The sequence below is a fragment of the Notolepis coatsorum genome (assembly GCF_963971535.1).
Source record: "Notolepis coatsorum genome assembly, chromosome: 11".
NCBI classification, from domain to species: Eukaryota; Metazoa; Chordata; class Actinopteri; order Aulopiformes; family Paralepididae; genus Notolepis; species Notolepis coatsorum.
Window position 1 is genome coordinate 53,960,720 of NC_140175.1, and position 24,158 is coordinate 53,984,877.

The window sequence follows — 24,158 nt, forward strand, 5'->3', positions numbered from 1 at the left end:
ACTCTAACGTCGAGAGGATTTTATAGAAGCTGCCACCCGCCAGACAAGAGCGCTTTAGGCGGCAGAGAGACCACCGTGATCCTAACGGTCCCGAACCATCCCTCCTCGATCTAGCCGACTTCCTGGCGAGAGAAGTCAGCAGCTTACGACTGGATACGTTCGTGCGGAGCACACCAAGCTCCAGAGAGGGACCCAGGAGAATAAACGATGGAAGAAGATCGGTGACTGTCATGCACCAATCAGAATCAGTACCGAGCAGTAAGAACCACAGTACCCCCTCGAGAAAAGAGAAGTGGAAGATGGTGTGCCCGTACTGCGAGAAGGAACACTGGCTGTCACAATGTGACCTGTTCACAAAGATGAATGCAGAAGAAGTGAGTCAATGGATAAAGTCCAACAGGCGCTGTTACCGATGTGCGCGCAGTCACATGGCAGCCGAGTGCCGCCTAAAGAAGAGGTGCAGTCGGTGTGACGGAGCCCACCTAGATGTCCTACACGACAGTAACAGAAGAAAGCCTGCACCTGCACCATCGAGCAGCACCAAGGCAAGTGTCATGTACATTGACCCCGCCAGCAGCAGCGGCGCCCAAGTGCTCTTAAAGGTAGTCCGTGTAACATTGAGCTACCAAGATAAAGTCATGGACACTTACGCCGTCCTTGATGACGGGTCAGAGAAGACCCTTCTGCTCGCGTCCGCTGCGGCCCAGCTGGGACTGTGGGGGAGCGAGAACCAAATGACGATTCGGACAATAAGAAGAGATTTAAAGACGATAAAAGGCGAGAATGTCTCCTTCACTATCGCAGCAAGCGGGCAGCCAGAGCGACGGTATAGGATTACAAATGCTTTCACCAGCCAAGAAATAGGACTATCACAGTACACCTACCCCATCGCCAAGCTGATGGATAAATATGTGCACCTGCGTCAACTACCTATCCCGCTCATAGACGGCGCCACCCCGACCCTGCTGATAGGCTCCGACCATGCAGACCTCATAGTCCTGATAGACCGGGTCCATACAGGACCCAGAGGCTGTCCTGCAGCAGTCGAGACCCGCCTAGGATGGACACTACAAGGCCCCCTCGCTAAATCTCTCAACCGAACAGCAGCCACTAGCTGCCTCCACTCCAGAGTGACAGAAGAAGACACCACTCTCCTGCAGCATGTCGAGAGGCTATGGACACTAGAGACAATGCCCTTTAAGAACGAAAAGAAAGACATTCGTTCTAAAGAAGACATTTACGCCATAAACCTCCTCGAGCAAGGGACCAAGAGAGTCACAGTCGGCGGAGTGATGAGATACGCAACTCCACTCCTGAGGCGAGAGGGAATGCCCACCTTTCACGCCACGAAAGAAGCTACGGAGCGGTATCTATTGAACACAGAGCGGCGCCTAGCCAAAGACCCCGCTCAAGAGAGTGTGTACCGCGCTGAGATTGAGAAGCTAATCACAGCGGGACATGTGACAAAGATTGACATTAAAGAGGCCGATCAGACGACCGAATCATGGTACGTGCCGCACCACAAGGTCCACCACAACGGCAAGGATCGCATTGTGTTTAACTGCAGCTACCAGATCGGATCCCAGAATCTGAATAAAGAGCTCTTGCCCGGCCCCACACTCAGCCCCTCTCTACTAGGCGTGCTACTACGCTTCCGCCAGGACAAGGTGGCTATCAGCGGGGATATCAAAGGGATGTTCCTGCAGGTGAGACTAGTGGAGGAGGATAAGCCCCTACTGCGGTTCCTATGGAGAGAGAGGATCGGAGATGAGCACCCAGCCATCTACCAATGGGAAGTCCTCCCCTTCGGAACCACATGCAGCCCGTGCTGTGCTACATTTGCACTGCAGAAACACGTCGCAGAGGACCCAGCAGCAGATGAAGAGGTCCGACACAGTGTGAAGAACAGTTTCTACGTGGACAACTGTTTACAAAGCGTTTCGACCCAAGAAGAAGCCGAGGCTCTCCTACTCAAGCTACGCGCCTCCCTGATCAAAGGCGGCTTTGATCTCAGGCAGTGGGCCAGCAGCGACCCGCACGTATTGCGCAGCCTCTCCCCCGCGGACAAGGCTGCCAGCAGCGAGACCTGGATGGCGACAATCCCAGGAGAAGCCCAAGAAATGACACTAGGACTAGTCTGGCGCTTCAAAACAGACTCGCTCCACTATAGACACAAACCCCTGACCACGGAGCAGGGAAGGTCGACGGCGATACCGACCACCAGACGGAGTGTGTACAGAACACTCGCCAGACAATATGACCCGTTGGGATGTATTCTACCTTACACCACCAGGGCAAAGATGATTGTACGAGCACTATGGGACAAGGACCAGGGCTGGGACGACCCAATACCCGCACCCCTTGCCTCCACATGGAGAGAGTGGGAGACGGAGCTCCGCTCACTCCCAGGCGTCAATATACGCCGCAGCTACTTCCCACCCACAGTGAGGCCAGAGACATGCAAGATGGATCTACACGTCTTCAGTGACGCCTCCGAAGTAGCCTATGGATCGGTGGCCTACTTGCGTGCCCAAGAGAAGGGAGGAGAGATACACACTGCTTTCATCCTGGCTCGCTCAAGAATAGCCCCACGAAAGCAACAATCCGGTGCACAGAACAATCTTGTGGTCAGACTCTACGACAGTACTCACATGGATCAAGTCTGATTCATGCAGATACAAAGTCTTCGTGGGAGTCAGAGTCACCGAGATTCAAGAGTTAACAGAAGCAGCGAGCTGGCGGTATGTGGACACCAAACACAACCCAGCTGACGTCATCACCCGGGGAATGTCCCTAGATGACCTCACCCGTCACAACATCTACAGTGACGGACCAGAGTTCCTCAAGCTCCCGGAAGGAGAGTGGCCTACGCCCACCCCACGGGAAGCGAGTAAAGAGGAGGCTGAGAACAAGAAACCTATGTTCTGTGGACTGAGCACAGTCGCCTCCACAGACCCCAACATAGATGACTGCCTCACCCTACAGAGTGTGCAACTAAAGACATTCCTGTGGCACCACCCAGAGATTCAGCCCACCACTGACATTTCAGCAGCTGACTACGAAGAAGCAGAACTTCTTCTACTACAACGAGCCCAGAGAGACTCGTTCCCCGATGAGCTAGACTGTCTACAGGGAGGAAAGCCCGTCCCATCAGACAGCAGACTGCTCCACCTGGCACCCGAGAGCGACGCCCATAATCTCATCAGAGTGGGTGGTCGTCAGCGGAGAGCCCCCGATCTACCGGATGACGTTAAGTACCCGATAGTCTTGAACAGCCGACACAAGGTCACAGAGCTGATCATAAAGAAATACGACGAGGATGTACACCACGCAGGAGCAGAGAGAGTCTTCGCGGAGATCAGACGTCGCTATTGGATACTTCAAGGGAGAGAAGCAGTGCGACGCTTCCAGCGAACCTGTCTAGACTGCCGAAAGTGGCGCGCGCAGCCCAGCATACCCCGGATGGCTGACCTACCTCCCTGTCGCCTCCGACTCGGCGACAAGCCATTCCACTCCACAGGCATGGACTGTTTTGGCCCGTTGTATATAAAGAAAGGAAGAGGAACCGAGAAGCGGTGGGGTATTGTATTCAAATGCATGACCACCAGAGCGATACATATCGAACTCCTTCCAACCATGAGCACAGACTCATTCCTTATGGCCTTCCGAAGATTCACATCACGGAAAGGAAAACCGTCTACATTGTTGTCTGATCACGGGACAAACTTCAAAGGCGGAGAAAGAGAGCTGAGAGAGAGCTTCCAAGCTATGGGCCCAGAACTTAAGACCCACCTCGCTCCATCCCAGATTGACTTCCAGTTTAATCCCCCGAACGCACCCCACTTCGGTGGAACCTGGGAACGAGAAGTACGTTCTATAAAGACAGCCCTGTACGCCGTGCTTGGGGCCCAGACTGTGGCGGAAGAAGTCCTAATGACAGTCCTCACGGAGATCGAGGGAGTATTGAACTCCAAGCCCCTCGGCTACGTCTCCAGTGATATAGCAGATGTCGACCCAGTCACCCCCAACACACTCTTGATGGGGCGGCTGGACCCCGCGCTACCCCAGACAATGTACAGGCCTGAAGAAGCGAACGGCCGAAGAATGTGGAGGTACAGTCAAGTACTAGCTGACAAGTTTTGGAACAGCTTTCTACTCCACTACCTACCGTCTCTACAGACCCGCCAGAAGTGGGTAAAAGAGAGAGACAATTTGACAGAAGGAACAGTCATGATTATCGACCAGTCACTACCCAGAGCTATGTGGCCGGCTGGCCGCGTAAGCAAAGTGATCACCGGTGCCGATGGCAAGGTCCGAGCAGCTGAGGTGCTCGTCCAAGGGCGAACTTACACACGACCCGTGGCGAGGCTAATAGAACTGCCCAGACTCCGAGACACTATCGATGACGACCATGACCCCATGACTTTGTGAGTTGACTGACCCTTACAGCGGACCTTGAGTGGTAGACAGTGCGGTCAATCTGTCTCTGCTTAGCTAATTAGGTGGGACTAATTAGGGGGCGGCTGTTGTGAAGGATCAGATTAAACCGAATATATATATTTATTTATGGATATATATTTAATAGTATTTGTATATCGTTTGATATCCCTTGTATATTCCTTGTACATATACACTGAATATCCCTTTGGTCTACTAACAGCCCATAATGGTTTCATTCTCTCATTGGACAAGAACTTGGCGCCAGCAGCCAAGCCCCTTGGTTCAAGTTCAATCGTGCCGACGAACATGTCGTTACTAGCCCCGGTTCCGCGTAGGAATACGTCTGCCGAAATACGAATGGTACTATTTGTTCACAGCGCATATATATATGGCGCAAGTAAAGTAGAACTTCCCTTAGCCCTTAGTTCTTTACCCTCCAACCTAGTGGCAAGACGTTAAGCCTCACCCACGATCAGTGTTGGGACTAACGCGTTACAAAGTAACGCGTTACAGAAACGAAGTAACTTTTTGCCGCAACTAGTACTCTAACGCATTACTTTTGAAATTCAGTAACGCTACTTACGTTACTGAATGGTTCGTCACTGCGTTATTTGCGTTATATACGGCGTAGATTAATAGCGAGCGGTAGTGATTATTATTATTATTATTATCCTCATCCCCACCCGCGTAGAATGATACGAGGCGAGTCTGGCCACTGGCCAATCAGAAGTGCGCAAGAAATGCGGCTACGGAAAGAAATAGACCCTCTCTATTGTAAACAAAACAAACGCTCGCTATGAATCTACATAAAAAGAACGCAGTAACAAACTAACAAACCATTTAGCAACTACTTGGAGAGATAATTAATATACAACATGGAAACGAGATAAAGAACATGTTTGAGGCGCTGCTGGAGTCAACTGGACTAACGTAACGTTACTACATCTCAACCACCGCAGACTTTGGTGAGTCAGTGCAATGTGTTCACTGAAACTCAAGTTGATCAACGGATTTTGACTGTACGAAATCTGCCAGGGAATCTCATAATACTAATCAAACAATATAAATATAGTCCTTTCATGCACAATTGATATCCTAACTATTCTAACGTTGCAATGCTTTGATTGATATCTTAAACAACGTTGCAACTTGCAAGATGGTGAATGAATGAATGAATGAAAACTTTATTTAACAGATTGCAGAATGGGTACAATACAGTACGGCTCAATACATACAATTGTTAAGGGGATGCAGACCTGAGAAAGACGTTTGTCTTGTTTCCATCAGGGTCCCCCATTTTCAATTCATATAGACATTTATGACATACACAACATACATGACATTTATGGCATAGGGACATATAGGTATTTAGTACTGATACATTTGTGACATAAACGGTATTCAAATATACAGTAGTTACCCCTAGCTTTGGGTAGGGCGTTCCACATTGTTGTGGCATAATTGCGAAACGTTAGTCCCTTGTTTGAGCCGAATCTGGGTTTTACATGATTTGTTGAGCTTCCTCTGGTGTAGTGGTTGTGGTATTCACTGACCTTTGGGAAGTATTTTGACATGTACATGGGTACCCCGGTCGTATAGTGTATCTTGTAGACCAGGCCCATTGCAAGTTGCTGTACTCTGTCGTCTACTCTAAGCCATCCTAGGTTGTCAAAGTGGGCAGGGGTGAGGTGGGTTCTGGGGTTCAGGTCAAGTAGTAGTCTGACCAGTTTGTTTTGTGATGTTTGTAATTTTGTTTTAAGCGCCTTTGAGGTGCTTTGGTACCATGAGGTGCAAGCATAGTCGTAGTACCCTTGAATTATAATGGTTATAATGAAACGCTCCGGCGACATCAAGGCTGTTCCTTCAACCGGCGCACTTCTTATTATATGACTCTGGACAACATTTGTTTGTGTCAGATTTGTGTTTGTATCTAGACCACATTGCTTAGCAGAGTTCGGTGATGTGAATGGAAACTGTCAAGTTGATCAACCGATTTTGAGTACTATAGGGCATGGGACTCGGGAGCAATCTTTTTTTTTAATCTTTTTTTTAAATAACTAAATAGTTACTTTTCACAGTAACTCATTACTTTTGGGTGTAAGTAACTAGTACAGTAACGAAGTTACTTTGAAATGAAGTAACTAGTAAAGTAACTGAGTTACTATTTTTCAGTAACTAGCACAACACTGCCCACGATACACGTGTGGTGCAGTATGGTCAACTTGGCCTCAGAATGGCATTGAGACATCGTGTGGATTAATAGTTGAATTGTCATAGTTTGGCACTATACCGTCGAGTGGGACGTATTTCTATTAAGTTAATAATAGTCTATTATGTATGGTGCATCGTTCGGTTAGAGTTATAAAGTGAGCAGTACCCCCATCGTTTTCCTCGCGTTATCTAGAGTCTTAACCAGGCTGGGCAGACCACGTGTGGTGCTTTCATCCGAGGAGTTCTGGGCAAGGACGAGTGGACCTGCACATTGGATTACCTTACCCGGACGACGGCGAGCCCTACACGGCTTGGATTATCTACTTGCTTTGGGTGCTTTGATTATGCCATGGATAACAGCCAACACTGGTAAGTGTTGGAACTACCCCCGAGAGGAGTCCAGGTGAGACGGCGCTCTAACCCGAGTGAGGTCGCCTCACGTCTCTTCGTTGTGGACCGGCAGCTACCGTCTACAAGAGGGCCCAACTGTATTCATCTGTGGACCAAGGTTCTGTGGGCACCGTGTTCAGCACTCTGAATTCTCCCAAGAAATCGTTGGCCAGATGGGATATCGCCAGCGGCTCTCCTAACCCCCCCCCCCCCCCCCCCTACTGACTTACAACCAGCGGGACCCCCTTTAGTGTATCCAGCTATAATCATTAAGTACCATCGCTATAGTTCCCTAAAGAACCAGGTTGTATACTTGCTTCCTGCGTAACCAGAGATTGGACATTCAATGTTGATTTGCTTACGAATACTCATTTGCCTTACAAGTGCATTCAAATCATAAATGTCATTACGTGAACGTTGTATATACCCTTTGCTATATATTAAAGATTCGACGGATACATTTGTGTGGACTTGGTTTCATCAGGTGGGAAAGTGTTCATCATATCTATATCATGTACTGTGTGGCCAGTAGTTAAAGTACATAAAGCGGTAGTGGTTTAATGATACCATACTTATCAATACAGTCAGGGAATTGTACCCCTCAGTTACAAGTTATAAATAATGTAGAACTAATCTGTAAATGTTATACAAATATAGTTATAAATGATTTAATAATAATTTACGAATGTATATAAATTATTTGTTCATGATTAGTTCATTATCTACAAATACCTTATAAATGTATTATAACAGGGTGTTATTATAAAGTGCTACCGAAAGAACATTATGACCTAATGCTCACTGCTAAGTCCTCCCTAATGTACAGATAATTAAATACATCCACTGCAGGGTTCCTATACCTTTTCTATTTTATCATTCAATACAAGATTGTAATTTATATTCATGGCATTACACCTTTGAGGCTGATCATTTTACTGATACTAGGCACATGCACTCGAAGGAGCTGGTGCACAAAATCTTTATGAATACAAATGTGAAACTAATATTATTAGTTTATCTAGGTCGGGGGTCAAGGACTACAGCCCCCTCAGCATCGACGGGGCACCGGTTGAGAGAGTCAACAGCTTTAAGTACCTCGGAGCCTACATATCCGAGGACTTGACATGGACCACACACATTGACAGTGTTGTGAAGAAGGCACGACAACGCCTCTACTTCCTCAGGCGCCTAAGGAAGTTCCAAGTCAGTCAGAAGATCCTTAAGAACTTCTACTCATGTACAATAGAGAGCATCTTGACCGGCAACATCACCTCCTGGTTTGGGAATAGCACTGCACAAGACCGAAGCAGACTACAAAGAGTGACACGTTCAGCTGAACGCACAATTGGAGGGGGGCTCCCCACCCTCCAGAACATTTACAACAAGCGTTGCAAGGGCAAGGCTAAGAGAATCATTAAAGACTCCAGTCACCCGAACAACTGCCTCTTTGAACTGCTGCGGTCAGGCAAGCGATACTGGAGTCTCAAGGCGAGCACAGAAAGACTCAGAAGAAGCTTCTATCCCCAGGCCATCAGGCTGCTAAACGAACAATGAATGAACACTACACAACAACAACCACCAAACGCACATAGCACACACATCCACACGCACACACTCACTTTAAACAAACACACTGTAGCACCCACTCCACACACTTTATAGCACACACCCACTTTAAACAAACACACTGTAGCACCCACTCCCACACACTTTATATTTATTGATGAAGGATTGCACTACAACTCGTACACCTTACTGTAAATTGTACCTAAATTGTACCTCATCCCATTTCTGCTTTGCACTAGATAGTACTGTACATTAGTACACTGCATAGTATTGTATATTATATGGTAACTCAGAACATTGTACATATGTCTATACCGAACACTGTGACCTCATTTTCTTCTTCTAAATTACATGCTATACTATGTTATTTGATACTATCTTGTCTAGCACAGTCTCTGGAGCGTAACAGTAAGAAGCATTTTGTATGAAAGTATTCTGTACTTCTGTATGACAACTATTAAAGAAACTTGAAACTAAACTACAATACCATCTCACACCATCCCTTATATGTAATTCTTCCCAGCTCTACAACAAGTCAAATGTGAATCACTCGCACATCACAAACTGTGAAAATCCTCTGCCAAGATATGACATAATTAGACACAGATCTCACTTCTATAATAATAATAATAATAATAATAATAATAATAATAATAATAATAATAATAATAATAATAATAATAATAATAATAATAATAATAATAATAATACATTTTATTTGGTGGCACCTTTCAGGACACCCAATGTCACCTTAGAGATCATAGAAATTTAAATTAAAAACACAAGGCAGTTAAAAGTCAAGGTTAACAATAAAACAAGCAACAGGAAGTATAAAAACAGTTAAGTTAAAATAACAAAACAAACAAACAGCAGGGGGGATTCGACAGTGGCAGAGGTTACAGTGAATAAGCTAGTTTGAACAGATTTTCAGTTGAGATTTGAATGTTGATAGTGAGTCAGACTGTCAGATATGTGGGGGCAGGGAGTTCCAAAGTCTGGGAGCCGAGCAGCTGAAAGCTCGGGCACCCATGGTGCGGAGGCGTGAGCTGGGGATGGAGAGGAGTCCAGTAGATGATGAGCGGAGGGTGCGGGAGGGGGTGTATTCCTGGAGGAGGTCAGTGATGTAGATGGGGGCTAGATTGTGGAGGGCTTTGAAGGTGAGTAGGAGGTTTTTGAAATCGATCCGGTAGTGCACAAGGAGCCAGTGTAATTGAATGAGGACGGGGGTGATGTGGTCAGATGAGTTGGTGCGGGTGATGATCCTGGCAGCAGAGTTTTGGATGAGTCTGTTGAGGAGTTTGGTGGGAAGGCCGGACGAATGAGTGGACCAGGGTTTCCCTGTTTGATTGGGACAGGGATGGGCGGAGTCTGGAGATATTACGGAGGTGAAAGAAGGCAGACCGGGTGACGTTTTTGATGTGTGGTGCAAAGGTGAGGGAGCCGTCCAGGATGACACCGAGGCTTTTAACTTGGGGGAAAAAAGGGTACAGGGAAGCCGTCGATGGTGATGTATGGAACTGGTACAGTTAAGTGGAATCAGATTCCTTGACACTTTCAAGTTTCAAGTTTCAAGTTTGTTTTTATTTGTCACATATAAACATACTTCACAGTGAAATGCTTTGTTCTGTATGAGCCCCTGAGAATGTGCTTCATACAGTAAAGAAAGTAAAGGAGGAATAACACTATACAATATACAATACAATATACAAACTAAAGTACAACCTAAGTACAATCTAAGTACAGTGAAAGACAATGAGGTACAAATGCAGAGTTAATGAGGTACAACACTTTTAAGACAAGGTGCAAATGTAGGAATGAATGTAGTGCAAATATTTTAATAATAGATAAATACATAATAATGTAGTGTTAAAGTGTCTAAAGTGAGTGTTAAGGTGAGTGTTTAAAGTGAGTGTGTGCATGTGGATGTGTGTGCAATGAGTGTAGATGGATGGGTTGATGATGTTGCATAGTCATTGAGCATCCTGATGGCCTGGGGATAGAAGCTCCTTCTGAGTCTCTCTGTACTGGCCATGAGACATACACAGTAATTAAACTTTTCTTGGATTTACAGTGTATGTATGGGGTCTGTGGTCACTGATTTAGGTGATGAGGTAATACCTGGGCTGGTGAGGTAATACCTGGGCTGATGAGGTAATACCTGGACTGATGAGGTCATACCTGGGCTGATAAGGTAATACCTGGGCTGATGAGGTAATACCTCAGGTGTATTTCTTTTTTTGACACCTTTATTTAACCAGGTTGCTCTTTTTCAAGAAGGGACATACATACACAACATACAACTCACCTCAAGACAACAGTCTAAAAGTGCAATACAACAAAACCTACAAGAGAAGAATATACTAAAATCTTTGATTTTCAATAAAGTCTTCCATGCATTTTACAATAGCTGTAAATAATACATTGACAGTGATTAGGACGGTAGAAGCCTTTAAGAAGAAGTGATTAGTTAGTTCCTGAAGCTTTAATAGGACTGTAGGAGCCTTTAAGAAGAAGTAAATAGTTCCTAAAGCTTTTCTATGACGCTAGCAGCCTTTTAGAAACAGTGACTAGTTCCTGAAGCTTTACTAGGATGTTAGCAGCCTTTTAAAAACAGTAGTTGTAACATTTTGCACAGGGTGGATATCTCAGTTTATTTTTTACTTTATTGCCAACAGCAATACAATATGACAGTACAAAGACAGTACAGACAAAATAAAATAAAGTAAACACTTAAAAATAAATAACCTTGAAATTGGGTCCCTCCTCCAAAGCTACACAAATATACCTAGATATTTCTACCTCTATATATATACATACCCATAATACACACATGTATATTTCCCTCCATCCAGTCTCAAAGCAGTGTGTCCCAAGCCTACTTAAGATAGCTAGTAATTTACCTACATCTCCTCTCAAAGAGAGGCATCTTCAGCTGTAGCTGGGCTGTCATGTGTTCCATCGTATATGTTTAACCTTCTGTACCCATTGAGCAAACGTGGGGGGCTCAGGTTTCATCCAATTAATAGTAATCAAAACTATTCCTCTTTTAAGCTCCATCCTTACCTCTCTCTCCCTCCCTCTCTACCTACCTCTCCTCTCTCTCCCTCTATACATACCGCTCCTCTCTCTCCCTCCCTCCTTTCCTATCCTTCCCCTGTCTCTCTTTCCCTCCTTCCCTCTCCGTCTCTCTCTCCTCTCTCTGTACATCAGCTTTATTTAACAGTTGTACAGTAACAGTTCTAACAGCCCTGTCCGGGGAGGCAGTTTCACAGCAGGGAAATGAGCCGAGTCGAGTCCAATACGTCTGTCTGTGTTTCTGACATGAGTTGACCATCTGAATACAGATACTGTAGATGAGACAACCTGGCTTAGAAAGAAATTACATCCTGGGAACATGGAGATGTATTGGGTCGGCAGTGTGTGTTTGTGTGTGCGTACGAGTTGCGTGTGTGTGTCTCCTCTATTTTTGGATAGAATCGTTAGCAGAACCATAATTTTCTCTGTGGTGATTCGTGGTGTCATTAGAGTGTGCAAAAAGGTTCAGCTCAACTTCAATTTGAAGCTGCACTCATCCATCATGTGTCACCAGGGAGCGCTCTGTGTGCGTCTGGCATGTGTCGAGCTTCATGTCGTCAACGTGTGTGTGTGTGTGTGTGTGTGTGTGTGTGTGTGTGTGTGTGTGTGTGTGTGTGTGTGTGTGTGTGTGTGTGTGTGTGTGTGTGTGTGTGTGTGTGTGTGTGTGTGTGCGTGTGTGTGTGTGTGTGTGTGTGTGCGTGTGCGCGTGCGTGCATGTGTGTGCGTGCGTGTAACATTTGGTAGCTGACATTAGCTCTAATGTTTGGTGTTAATGTTTACAGTAGGAGGACTGAATGACTACTTGAGCTTCAGACATATTTAATACAGAATGGATTGCGCCCGCTAATAGCACCCTTAACTGCGTGTGATTTGCACCCGCTATTTTCTCCATCTTAAGGACCTATTCACTAAAGATATTGCACGGATGATACTAGCGCAAACACGCCCATATGGTGTGCAATTTTTCTCCTGATATCTGTCAGCGCAGTTGGCTCACGGAGTGCAATTTGCTCCAGTTGGCTCGCAGAGCATCTGAGTGCTATTTGCTCCTGATATGGTAAAATAGCTCAGTGTAAGAAGGTCAGATCGACACATGTTCAAGAGACGCAGGTGCATAGAAACGTGATCATGGTCATGTCTCTAGTACCCCCACAACCGGACCTACGAGAGAATCTATGAAGGGGAGCAAAATATGGCAGGAGACTTATTTTGTGAAAACCTTTTTAACCACTAATAAGCTACAAAACCAAAATGTTTATCATATCAAAACACAATTTAGGGATGTATAGGAATAAAAAAATTAAAATAAATCACATCTAGAATTTGCCCACCCAGATGGTACCAAATCGTCCACTTTGGTTTGTCATGTCATCCCAAAATAAATTAGTTTGAGCAGACCTGTCCATGGTGCTGAATCTTTCGGCTGAAGTTAGGCACTGTGTGCCAGTGAAAATTATTTCAGATTTGGGAATATTCGTAGAGTGAGCAATTAAGTTGTATTTCATGTTTATGAGAATAGAACCTGCATTCTCTCAGAATACACTTTTCATTGACCGTGTTTCCAGCGTCTACTCCTCATGGATCTGACGAAACGTTATACATTAAAAGTTTATTATGGAGCATATGAGTGTGCAGGTTCTATTCTCTTTATTGTGAGTATTACCTAACCCAACGGATCACCGGAGATGCTGGCAATGACACCCCTTATAAATGCGCTTAGTTACCTCCAAATCTCTGAAGACGTAAATAGCATCACTTTAACTGCGCGTGGCAATTAGCACCAATCTTTGTGAATTGGAGTGTTTTTGCAATGAGGCTAATTTGCATAGAAAGGGGCACAAGTTCCACCCATATTACCTAATTTAAATACCCGCAAATAGCATGGATGCACATCCGCTTCCATTCCTTTGTGCTAAGCTAGGCTAGCTTGCAGCCGGATAGCTTTCTAATGAATGCACAGAGAGGAAATTGGTATACTGTATGTAAGAGGACCATGTAGACTCAACCCTGTACAAATTACATTCAATTAAAAACAGGTTTTTTTTGCCGGCCAGACAGAGTAAGGACCATTTATTTACATGTAGACTGAACCATTGAATTACATTCTTATTGAACAATGTAATCCCTTTGAGCCTCTCTGATTGGTTAGAAGGGCAAGCCTCAAAGTGAAACTTTAAAGGATTGAAAATCTCTGCACTGCTGCTACACCTGTCAATGAAACTGGGTCAGTGTGTCCATGTTAACATGTGTTTTGTAGCTAAATTAAAAACAGAACAAAAAAACGAGTTTCTCACTTATCAGTTTATTCAATGTCTCAGGTATGGGTCTCAGGTACAAAGACTCTGTGCATCATCTCTGCTTGCATTCCCATACCCCAAGAGAGCGCACTCCAGGTGTACCACCCTCTTATACCCTCAGCCCTTGCCCCCTCCCCTCTACTGCCGCCGGGCGCCTAAATTCTTATCCCAACCCATGTTTGCTTCCGCGTTCGCGTTTTGAGCTCTGATTGGCCACTGACGTTTCTGGTCGCGCCTATCGTGTGACGGCAAGTTCTTTCGCCGGTTAAGCTTAGGCACTCTTTCGAAGTTGGTTAAGGTTAGAGTTTGTCTTAGAGCAGGGCGATATCGTGTGACGGCAAGTTCTTTCGCCGGTTAAGCTTAGGCACTCTTTCGAAGTTGGTTAAGGTTAGAGTGTGGATCGTAGGCGTTAGGTAGTTTGCTGCTGGTCGAGGCGGAAATGGTCGCGTCACGCGATTGGGCGCACATGTCACATGACCAGAAACGTCAGTGGCCAATCAGATCGCAAACATGCAAACATGGGTTGGGATAAGAATGGACGCACCCCGGGCTCGCATGACCAATGGCGGGACCTGCCAGCCCCAGGTTGGTAGAGCACAGAGTGACAGCTCAGCTGACCAATCTCCTCAATCCCAGGGTCGTTACAATACTGTAGCTTTATGTAAATCATCTTTAAACAAAGCTTTAACCCTTTCCCTACCACACTACAACCATCTGTAGTCTGGTAGTGAATGGGTTAACCTTCTATAGTGTGGTAGTGAAAGGGTAATGAAAGGGTTACAGTGTCGGTGGATGTTGTCGTCCTCTGCCTGTCTTGTCACTGATGTGATTGTTGTTTTCTCCATGCAGGGTATAACTTCACAGCAGACAGCGTCTCCAGCCCAGAGAAGAAGGTCCTGACCTACCATCGCATCGTGGAGGCCTTCCGTTTCGCTTACGCCAAGAGAACCTTACTAGGAGACCCCAAGTTCCTCAATATCACAGATGTGTGTACATGGTATTTACATTTGACCTTCCTGACAAAAAAGTATCATGGTATATAAAAGTAACTAGTTTCTTGGTAACTATGATGATAGAAGTGAAGATTGATGAAAATACCATGATATTACCATTGATATCATGGGTTCAATTATATTATAATAGGTACAAAAGTGGTACCATGGTGATGCATAACTTTAAATGATTTATACAATGGCTGGTACCATGGTAAAACTGAAATGAACATCATACTACCACAAACAACTACCACTTTCTTTTTTCTCCGTAAGGGCTGGTGATCACAGGATAATCCCACCATCCACCATGTAAGAGTCAGATGGTTCTTAGCCTCAGAGTAGTTAAAGAAGACGATTTTGTTTTCTACTAATCACCACGCAGACATCAGCAGCATTTAAACACCATTACTGTTTAAGTAATGGCTTGGAGTCCCAGGATCTGCCTCAAAGTCTCCTTAGCAAAGATAATTAATAGCCTATATCAGATAAACACAGTACCCATTATATGAGTAGCTTCATCATTTTACTTATTATAAGAATCAGAGTTACTGTAGTTACACACTTAATTTACCGAATGAAGTGAACAGTGATGATGGCCTTGAGAACCCCTACGTGTCCTAAACTGCTCTCTGAAACCAACAGTTTCTCACACCCCTCGCTCCTCTCCCCTCAGCTGATCCAGAATATCACCTCCTCCTCCTATGCCGACGAGCTCCACAGGAAGATCACAGATGACACCACACACCATATGAGCTACTACGAGCCAGACTGGTTCTTGCCAGACAACCATGGGACGGCACATCTGTCTGTGGTGGCAGAGGACGGCAGTGCTGTGGCTGCAACCAGCACCATCAACCAATTGTATGAAACCTGTTCTACACACCTCATAGGTGGTTAACACTTTACAAGTAGTTGACACTTTAGTGAGCATCTACTATGTCATAAGTGTAAATAAGTAATGTGTTAATCAAATTACACTACAGGCATTATAACAAAAAAATAATTCTATGTTGTCAGCAATTTACCAGTGACGTGATGCAGATGGTGGCAGAGTGAACTGACTTCTCTTTAGAAAAGCGTTGTTATAACTGTGCTTTGAGTGTATATAATAGCAAGTGTTGAGATCGATCATAATCTTCAGCGAGCCACTGCTCAAGATTTGTATCGCCCAGCAGAAGCTGATATTAGGCTAAAACCCTCAGTTGTTTGTTATTTTACCATTGTTTTCGTTTTTTAATCTTTATCTCCCCAGGGTAGGTTCACTGAGCATGGATGCTCTTTTTCATCAACGCTTCACACACACACACACACACACACACACACACACACACACACACACACACACACACACACACGCACACGCACACGCACACGCACACGCACACGCACACACACACAGTGGCTGGGGGCGACAGTGGCTCGAGAGGTAGAGCAGTCGTCTGGCAATACAGAGGTTCCCGGTTCGATTCCAGCTCCTCCCGGGCAGCATGTCGATGTGTCCTTGAGCAAGACACTTAACCCCTAATTGCTCCCGATGAGCAGGTTGGCACCTTGCATGGTTGCCTCTGCCGTCGGTGTGTGAATGTGTGAGTGAATGTGTGAGTGAAATGTGAGTAACAAATTGAAAAGCGCTTTGGATAAAAGCGCTATATAAAAAAGCAGCCATTCACACACACACACACACACACACACACACACACAGTTAACACATTCACACCTGGAAATTGCCCAGTACAACCACAGTCACACCTGGAAACTGCCCAGTACAACCACAGTCACACCTGGAAACTGCCCAGTACAACCACAGTCTGACACTGTTGACCACAGAAAGAATAGCACTGTTTTTTCAATGTGTACATAATGTAAATATCTGTAGATGACAGCATCTACTCTGATGCTTTATAATTAACACCGACAGGGCTGGGGAGCATACAGGGGAGGCATAGTGTTAGACTCTCCATAAACAGAGCAGCAGGCAGGGTGTTAGAGATAGGGCCAAGGTCACCATCTAGAGCAGGCCGCCTGGAGGGGGAGAGATAGAGAAAGGGCGTTAGAGTGGGTCAGTAGGTGACAAGAGCCGTTGCCATGGCGTCATGTCACTTAGTAACGAGAGAAGGGGCGTGGCTACGGGGATGGCCCCCGTTGCTAAGGGAAAGACGTTATAGCTGTGAGTTCTTCCGGTTTGACTCAGACTAAGAAACGAAGCGTAGACACGTAGACAGAGAGACCTCAGGAGCTAGAGGGTGGGGAAAGGGAAGCTGACGCGTAGCCCCCACCCTACGGTTGTCACGAGCTAGCTTCGGCTAACAGGGAAGGCTTTTGGATAACACGAGGCCGCGACAACCACCAGGCTGATAGAGAGAGGGATCATTAGAATAATGAATTAAGACTTTTCAAAGACTTTTCAGAACGGTTTCCATCTTGTACGGAGTATGTTTATGGGAATAAACATAACGTTCCAAGGAAAGGTATCCTGTTTCCAGTGTGTCGTTAATTCTTTTGAGACGAATGGATCACTGGGGAAGGAGAGAGGGTATCAGTCAGTACGATGAGAAAGAGATAAACACAACGCAGAAACTTCATGGAGCCACAGGTGACGAGGTGATTACTGGCTGATAACACAAGAATCCAACACCACTAGGAGCTTCCCAGAACAACAGTAATACATAACTGATAAGAAACTGTTGCCTAGTAGGCCATGATAAATGGGATATAAACAGTTATAGTTATACTACAGCAGTTACACCCCTGCACCTCTGGTATTTCATATTTATACCTCTGCACCTCTGGTATTTTAGTATTACACCCCTTCACCTCTGGGACTTTACAAAACAGTACTGTAACATCTGTAGAATGTACTGTGTGAGACAATATAACGTAAGCATTATCCGTGGATGTGTTGTGTAAGAGATAGCAGCCTCCCCTTAGAAAGACAGGCTGTGAAAAGCAATTAGCCAGATGAGCTAAGCTCCCATTAGACCAGGCCATGGCCTGACATAGGGGTCCCATCTCATTACATTACACATCTCTTTCATTCAGCTCCTCGCTCATCACACCCCTAAGAAACCCAGCTGTATTATCCTCCCTCATGACCATTATTAACACAGAGGGTGTTATAATTATTATAATGACAACATATATATGTAAATATTAGTGCTGTCAATCGATACAAATATTTTATCTGATTAATCGCATGATTGTCCATAGTTAACTCGCGATTAATCGCAAATTAATCGCATTCTTTTTTCTTTTCTAAATCTACCTTATACGGATATTTTTCAAGTTTTAATACTCTTATCAACATGAGAGTCAACAAATGCTTGCTTTATGCAGCCATTTAACAGAAAAGGATGACCCTCATGCATTGCAAATTTGCATCAAATTCAAAACAGAGTGATGCACAAAATAACTTAAAAAAAAATAATCATTTAAAACAATGAATAAAGTGTGCATGAAATAATAGGGGAAAGAAAACATTAGGAACATCTCTCTCTCTCTCTCTCTCTCTCTCTCTCTCTCTCTCTCTCTCTCTCTCTCTCTCTCACACACACACTCTCCCAACTCTCTTTCTCTCTTGCCCCTTCCTCATCTCTCTCACCCCCCCCCCTCTCTCTCTCTCTCTCTCTCTCTCTCTCTCTCTCTCTCTCTCTCTCTCTCTCTCTCTCTCTCTCTCTCTCTCTCTCTCTCTCTCTCTCTCTCTCTCTCTCTCTCTCTCTCTCTCTCTCTCTCTCTCTCTCACTCTATATCTCCCACACACACACACACACACACACACACACACACACACACACACACACACACACACACACACACACACACACACACACACACACACACACACACACACACACACACACACACACTTTGAGTGAGAAACAAACATAGTATGGGGGGCGGCTGGGTGGCGTAGCGGAGATTGCGCTCGTCACCAATGCAAGAGACTCCGGTATCGAATCCCAGTCTCAGCATTGCCTTCGGCTTGGGCCGGCCGTCGTACTGGCTCATTTGGCAGAGTCAGCGGGTGGAAGTCGATGGATGGGGATTGGACGTTGTGGACAGCGACCCCTACAGGTCGGTTGGGAGACGCCTGCACAGCAGAGACAGGAAGTGGCGAGGGTAGTGTGAGCCTCCCATGCGTTACACCTCGCCAATGAGAGTCCGCGCTGGCAGGCGAAAAGATGTGACAGGCTGCCTCCTCGTATGCCGGAGGGAACATGTGATGCAAGGCTTCTATCCTCTACAACCGACCAGTGGGGGGCATAGTCGAGCAACGTTCAAGACAGGGGAGGGGAGAATTGGATACATGAAATTGGGATGGGAGAAAAATTGAAAATAAGGAGAAAAAGTGGATAAAAAAAAAGAAACAAACATAGTATCAATGAGAGTATCAATAATATACCTGAGTGAAGTCTAGTAAAAAAAAATATATATTTTTTTTCTTTTTTCTAAAACGTTAATCGTGCGTAAAATAAATTGTGACGTTAACAGAATTGTGCGTTAACGCGTTAATGACACGTTAACTTTGACAGCCTTAGTAAATATATGTCCAAAAATGGTTGAATACTTTCTGGGGCAACAGTAGCCTACAGCTAATACCAGTCTCATGAAACTGTCATCCCAGATTCATAATGTATAATATGATTCATGCCACTTCCTGATATGATTACAATTTCAAATTCGCAAAGATTGGCTTACCATAATTATGGTAACTGTATAGTGTGCTGATGATACCTCGCAATACAATTCACAACGTTCACATGGTCATGGAAAACACTTTTAAAAATGCCAGGGAAAATGCTTAAAATCTGGAAATGTTTTAGGTCTATCTATACTTAAGAAGTATGATATTTAGACATGGTCCCTCAAAATGAATGGAAGTGAATGAGGAGCCTGACATCTCGGAGGAGTGGTGGTGTTGACAGCAGACAACAGGCAGTGGTTGCTTGCTAAAGTGAAATATCCCTTTAAGAGAATGTATGGTACCTTCTCCTGGTATTATCCAAGAACTTTGTCAATGTCAATGTTGTCAATGACCCTGTTTCTCACCAATGTGACACCTGTCAGTTAGTGTTAATGTATCTTGGTATATTTCCCCAGGGTAGGCTCTCTGAGCACGGATGCTCTTTTTCACCCTGCTTCACACAGTTACACACATTCACACCCGGGAGCTGCCCAGTACAACCACACTGTCTGACACTGTTGACCACTAGGAGCTGCCCAGTACAACCACACTGTCTGACACTGTTGACCACTAGGAGCTGCCCAGTACAACCACACTGTCTGACACTGTTGACCACTGGGAGCTGCCCAGTACAACCACACTGTCTGACACTGTTGACCACTAGGAGCTGCCCAGTACAACCACACTGTCTGACACTGTTAACCACTAGGAGCTGCCCAGTACAACCACACTGTCTGACACTGTTGACCACTAGGAGCTGCCCAGTACAACCACACTGTCTGACACTGTTGACCACTAGGACCTGCACAGTACTACCACACTGTCTGACATTGTTGACCACTAGGACCTGCACAGTACAACCACAGTCTGACACTGTTGACCACTAGGAGCTGCCCAGTACAACCACAGTTTGACACTGTTGACCACTAGGAGCTGCCCAGTACAACCACAGTTTGACACTGTTGACCACTAGGAGCTGCCCAGTACAACCACACTGTCTTACACTGTTGACCACTAGGACCTGCACAGTACAACCACACTGTTGACCACTAGGGCCTGCACAGTACAACCACAGTCTGACACTGTTGACCACTAGGAGCTGCCCAGTACAACCACAGTTTGACACTGTTGACCACTAGGAGCTGCCCAGTACAACCACACTGTCTTACACTGTTTACCACTAGGACCTGCACAGTACAACCACAGTCTGACACTGTTGACCACTCGGAGCTGCACAGTACAACCACACTGTTTGACACTGTTGACCACTAGGAGCTGCCCAGTGCAACCATAGTCTGACACTGTTGACCACTAGGAGCTGCACAGTACAACCACACTGTTTGACACTGTTGACCACTAGGACCTGCACAGAGATTCTTCCTGCCGGCTTGGTGGATCTAACCTTTAGGCCACTACTGTCCTAAATATAAACATCTCTCGCCAGTGTTAAAACAAACAAAACTAAGCAAAACAATCAAACAGAGAAATCAGAAGAAACCAGTACAGTACAGAATGATTTTTTTTGTGTGATTGACAGTCTTTATGGTGGTTGTATTCCGTTGGATGTCCTTTTCTTGTCACAGCAGCTCACAAATCTCTCTCTCTCTCTCTCTCTCTCTCTCTCGCTCTCGCTCTCGCTCTTGCTCTCGCTCTCTCTCTATATAGCCTGGGTTCCAAGGTCATGTCCAGGTCAACAGGAGTCCTGCTGAACAATGAGATGGATGACTTCAGCTCTCCTTACATCACCAACGGGTTCGGAATTCCTCCCTCGCCCAACAACTTCATTAGACCAGGTCATAGACTGACACACACACACACACACACACACACACACACGCACGCACACACACACACACACACACACACACGCACACGCACACGCACACGCACACAGACACACACACTTTACATTTCATTCTGGTTAGATGCCAATTTATTTTTGTTATACTGTACTTGTGCTGTATTATGACACTACATTTAATCTAATCTAATTTAATCTAATCGAATCTCATCGAATCTAATCTAATCTAGACTAATCTAAATGTGTACATGGCCATTGTGCCGTTGACCATGAACACTACCACCACTGCTAGAGAAAACATAATAGAACAGAACATTGTGATTGATGTGCAGGTAAGCGGCCCATGTCGTCCATGTGTCCCACCATCCTATTTGACCAGGAGGGCAGAGTGAAGATGGTCCTGGGAGGATCAGGAGGAACCAAGATCACCACCTCCATCGCACAGGTCAGTCATTTCATTATCTACCACTATCACCCAAGTCAGTCATTTCATTCAGCACCTCCATCGCCCAGGTCAGTCATTTCATTCAGCACCTCTATCACCCAGGTCAGTCATTTCATTCAGCACCTCCATCGCCCAGGTCAGTCATTTCATTCAGCACCTCTATCACCCAGGTCAGTCATTTCATTCAGCACCTCTATCACCCAGGTCAGTCATTTCATTCAGCACCTCTATCTCTCAGGTCAGTCATTTCATTCAGCACCTCTATCTCTCAGGTCAGTCATTTCATTCAGCACCTCTATCTCTCAGGTCAGTCATTTCATTCAGCACCTCTATCTCTCAGGTCAGTCATTTCATTCAGCACCTCTATCTCTCAGGTCAGTCATTTCATTCAGCACCTCTATCTCTCAGGTCAGTCATTTCATTCAGCACCTCTATCTCTCAGGTCAGTCATTTCATTCAGCATCTCTCTCAGGTCAGTAATTTCATTCAGCACCTCTCTCAGGTCAGTAATTTCATTCAGCACCTCTATCACCCAGGTCAGTAATTTCATTCAGCACCTCTATCTCCCAGGTCAGTAATTTCATTCAGCACCTCTATCACCCAGGTCAGTCATTTAAAAAACAGCCTGGTGAATATTAAACTTTAAGCCTATTAATCTTTGCAAGATCATAGATCAGTCCATCTTGTCAGGATTCAGGTTATAGGCTTGTGCCTGAACCCCAGTGGTTCAGACCAACCAGAGTTACTTGAGAAACTAGGTAATAATGTGTAACAACATTATTATTATTATTATTATTATTATTATTATTATTATTATTATTATTATTATTATTATTATTATTATTATTATTATTATTATTATTATTATTATTATTATTATTATTATTATTATTATTATTATTATTATTATTATTATTATTATTATTATTATTATTATTATTATTATTATTATTATTATTATTATTATTATTATTATTATTATTATTATTATTATTATTATTATTATTATTATTATTATTATTATTATTATTATTATTATTATTATTATTATTATTATTATTATTAGTTCCTGTCCTATTACAGACAGTTTCAAAGAGCAACTTCCCATATGGTTCTGTGTAACGGCGGGTCAGGATAGATGAATATCCCCCAAGTCAAAGATGTGTATATTGTATATTTTCAGTGTGTAAATGTGTTGAAAGTATATTTCTACCCATATATACTTTTCTAAGAATATACTTACAATGTATTTTTGGTACTTCTTACTGTATGTTAGTTGTACTAATTCAAAGCACATGTTTATTTATGTCCTGTAATTGTAATTGATTCTGAATGGCATGTGTTATTCCTGCAGGTGATTCTGAATGCTCTGTTCTTTGATTACGACCTGAAGAAGGCAGTGTCAGATCCCAGACTCCACAACCAGCTGAGCCCAAACAGCACCATAGCAGAACCAGACTTTGACAAGGTGGATGAGAGAGACAGCTTGCTCACACGCATGCATGCATGCACGCACACACACACACACACACACACACACACACACACACACACACACACACACACACACACACACACACACACACACACACACACACACACACACACACACACACACACACACACACACACACACACACACACACACACACACACACACACACACACACACACACACGCTCTATTTATGTCCACATAAATACATAGTACATTAAGAACATAAACACGGCTAGATCCACAAAGAATGGATTGCATGGAGCAAGTTGCACCCTTACTTAAAATTCATTATGAATTGAAAATGGGGGACCCTGATGTAAACAAGACGAAAGTCTTTCTCTGGTCTGCATCCCCTTAACACTTGTGTGTATTGAGCCATACTGTATTGTACCCATTCTGCAATCTGTTAATAACATTTTCATTCAATCAATCAATCTGCACGGTGATTGATTGAATGAACATTTTATTAACAGATTGCAGAATGGGTACAATACAGTACGGCTCAATACACACAATTGTTAAGGGGATGCAGACCAGAGAAAGACTTTCGTCTTGTTTACACCAGGGTCCTCCATTTTCAATTCATAATTAATTTTAAGTAAGGGTGCAATTTGCTCCGTGCAATCCATTCTTTGTGGATAGTGCAATTAGCTCATTGGGAGTTATTCAATTACGTTTGTGACTGTGCAGCATTTATTGTACACATATATATTGACACAGATGATCTTTCAAAAACAGATACAAAAGCATTTCCGTAAAA

At 44.5% G+C, this 24,158-nt stretch overlaps 1 protein-coding gene across 1 annotated transcript in view; it reads left to right on the forward strand.

Annotated features, from left to right (window-relative positions):
- The window catches only part of LOC311236651 (glutathione hydrolase 1 proenzyme-like), a gene marked incomplete at both ends in the record, with an annotated part of 54,774 nt that overhangs the window by 28,976 nt on the left and 1,640 nt on the right, over positions 1–24,158 (forward strand). The window contains 5 exons of the mRNA XM_084324359.1: positions 14,829–14,965; positions 15,648–15,835; positions 21,321–21,448; positions 21,789–21,901; positions 23,256–23,369. Coding sequence (XP_084180485.1) covers positions 14,829–14,965; positions 15,648–15,835; positions 21,321–21,448; positions 21,789–21,901; positions 23,256–23,369 — 680 coding nt within the window. The remainder of the gene's footprint in view (positions 1–14,828; positions 14,966–15,647; positions 15,836–21,320; positions 21,449–21,788; positions 21,902–23,255; positions 23,370–24,158) is intronic.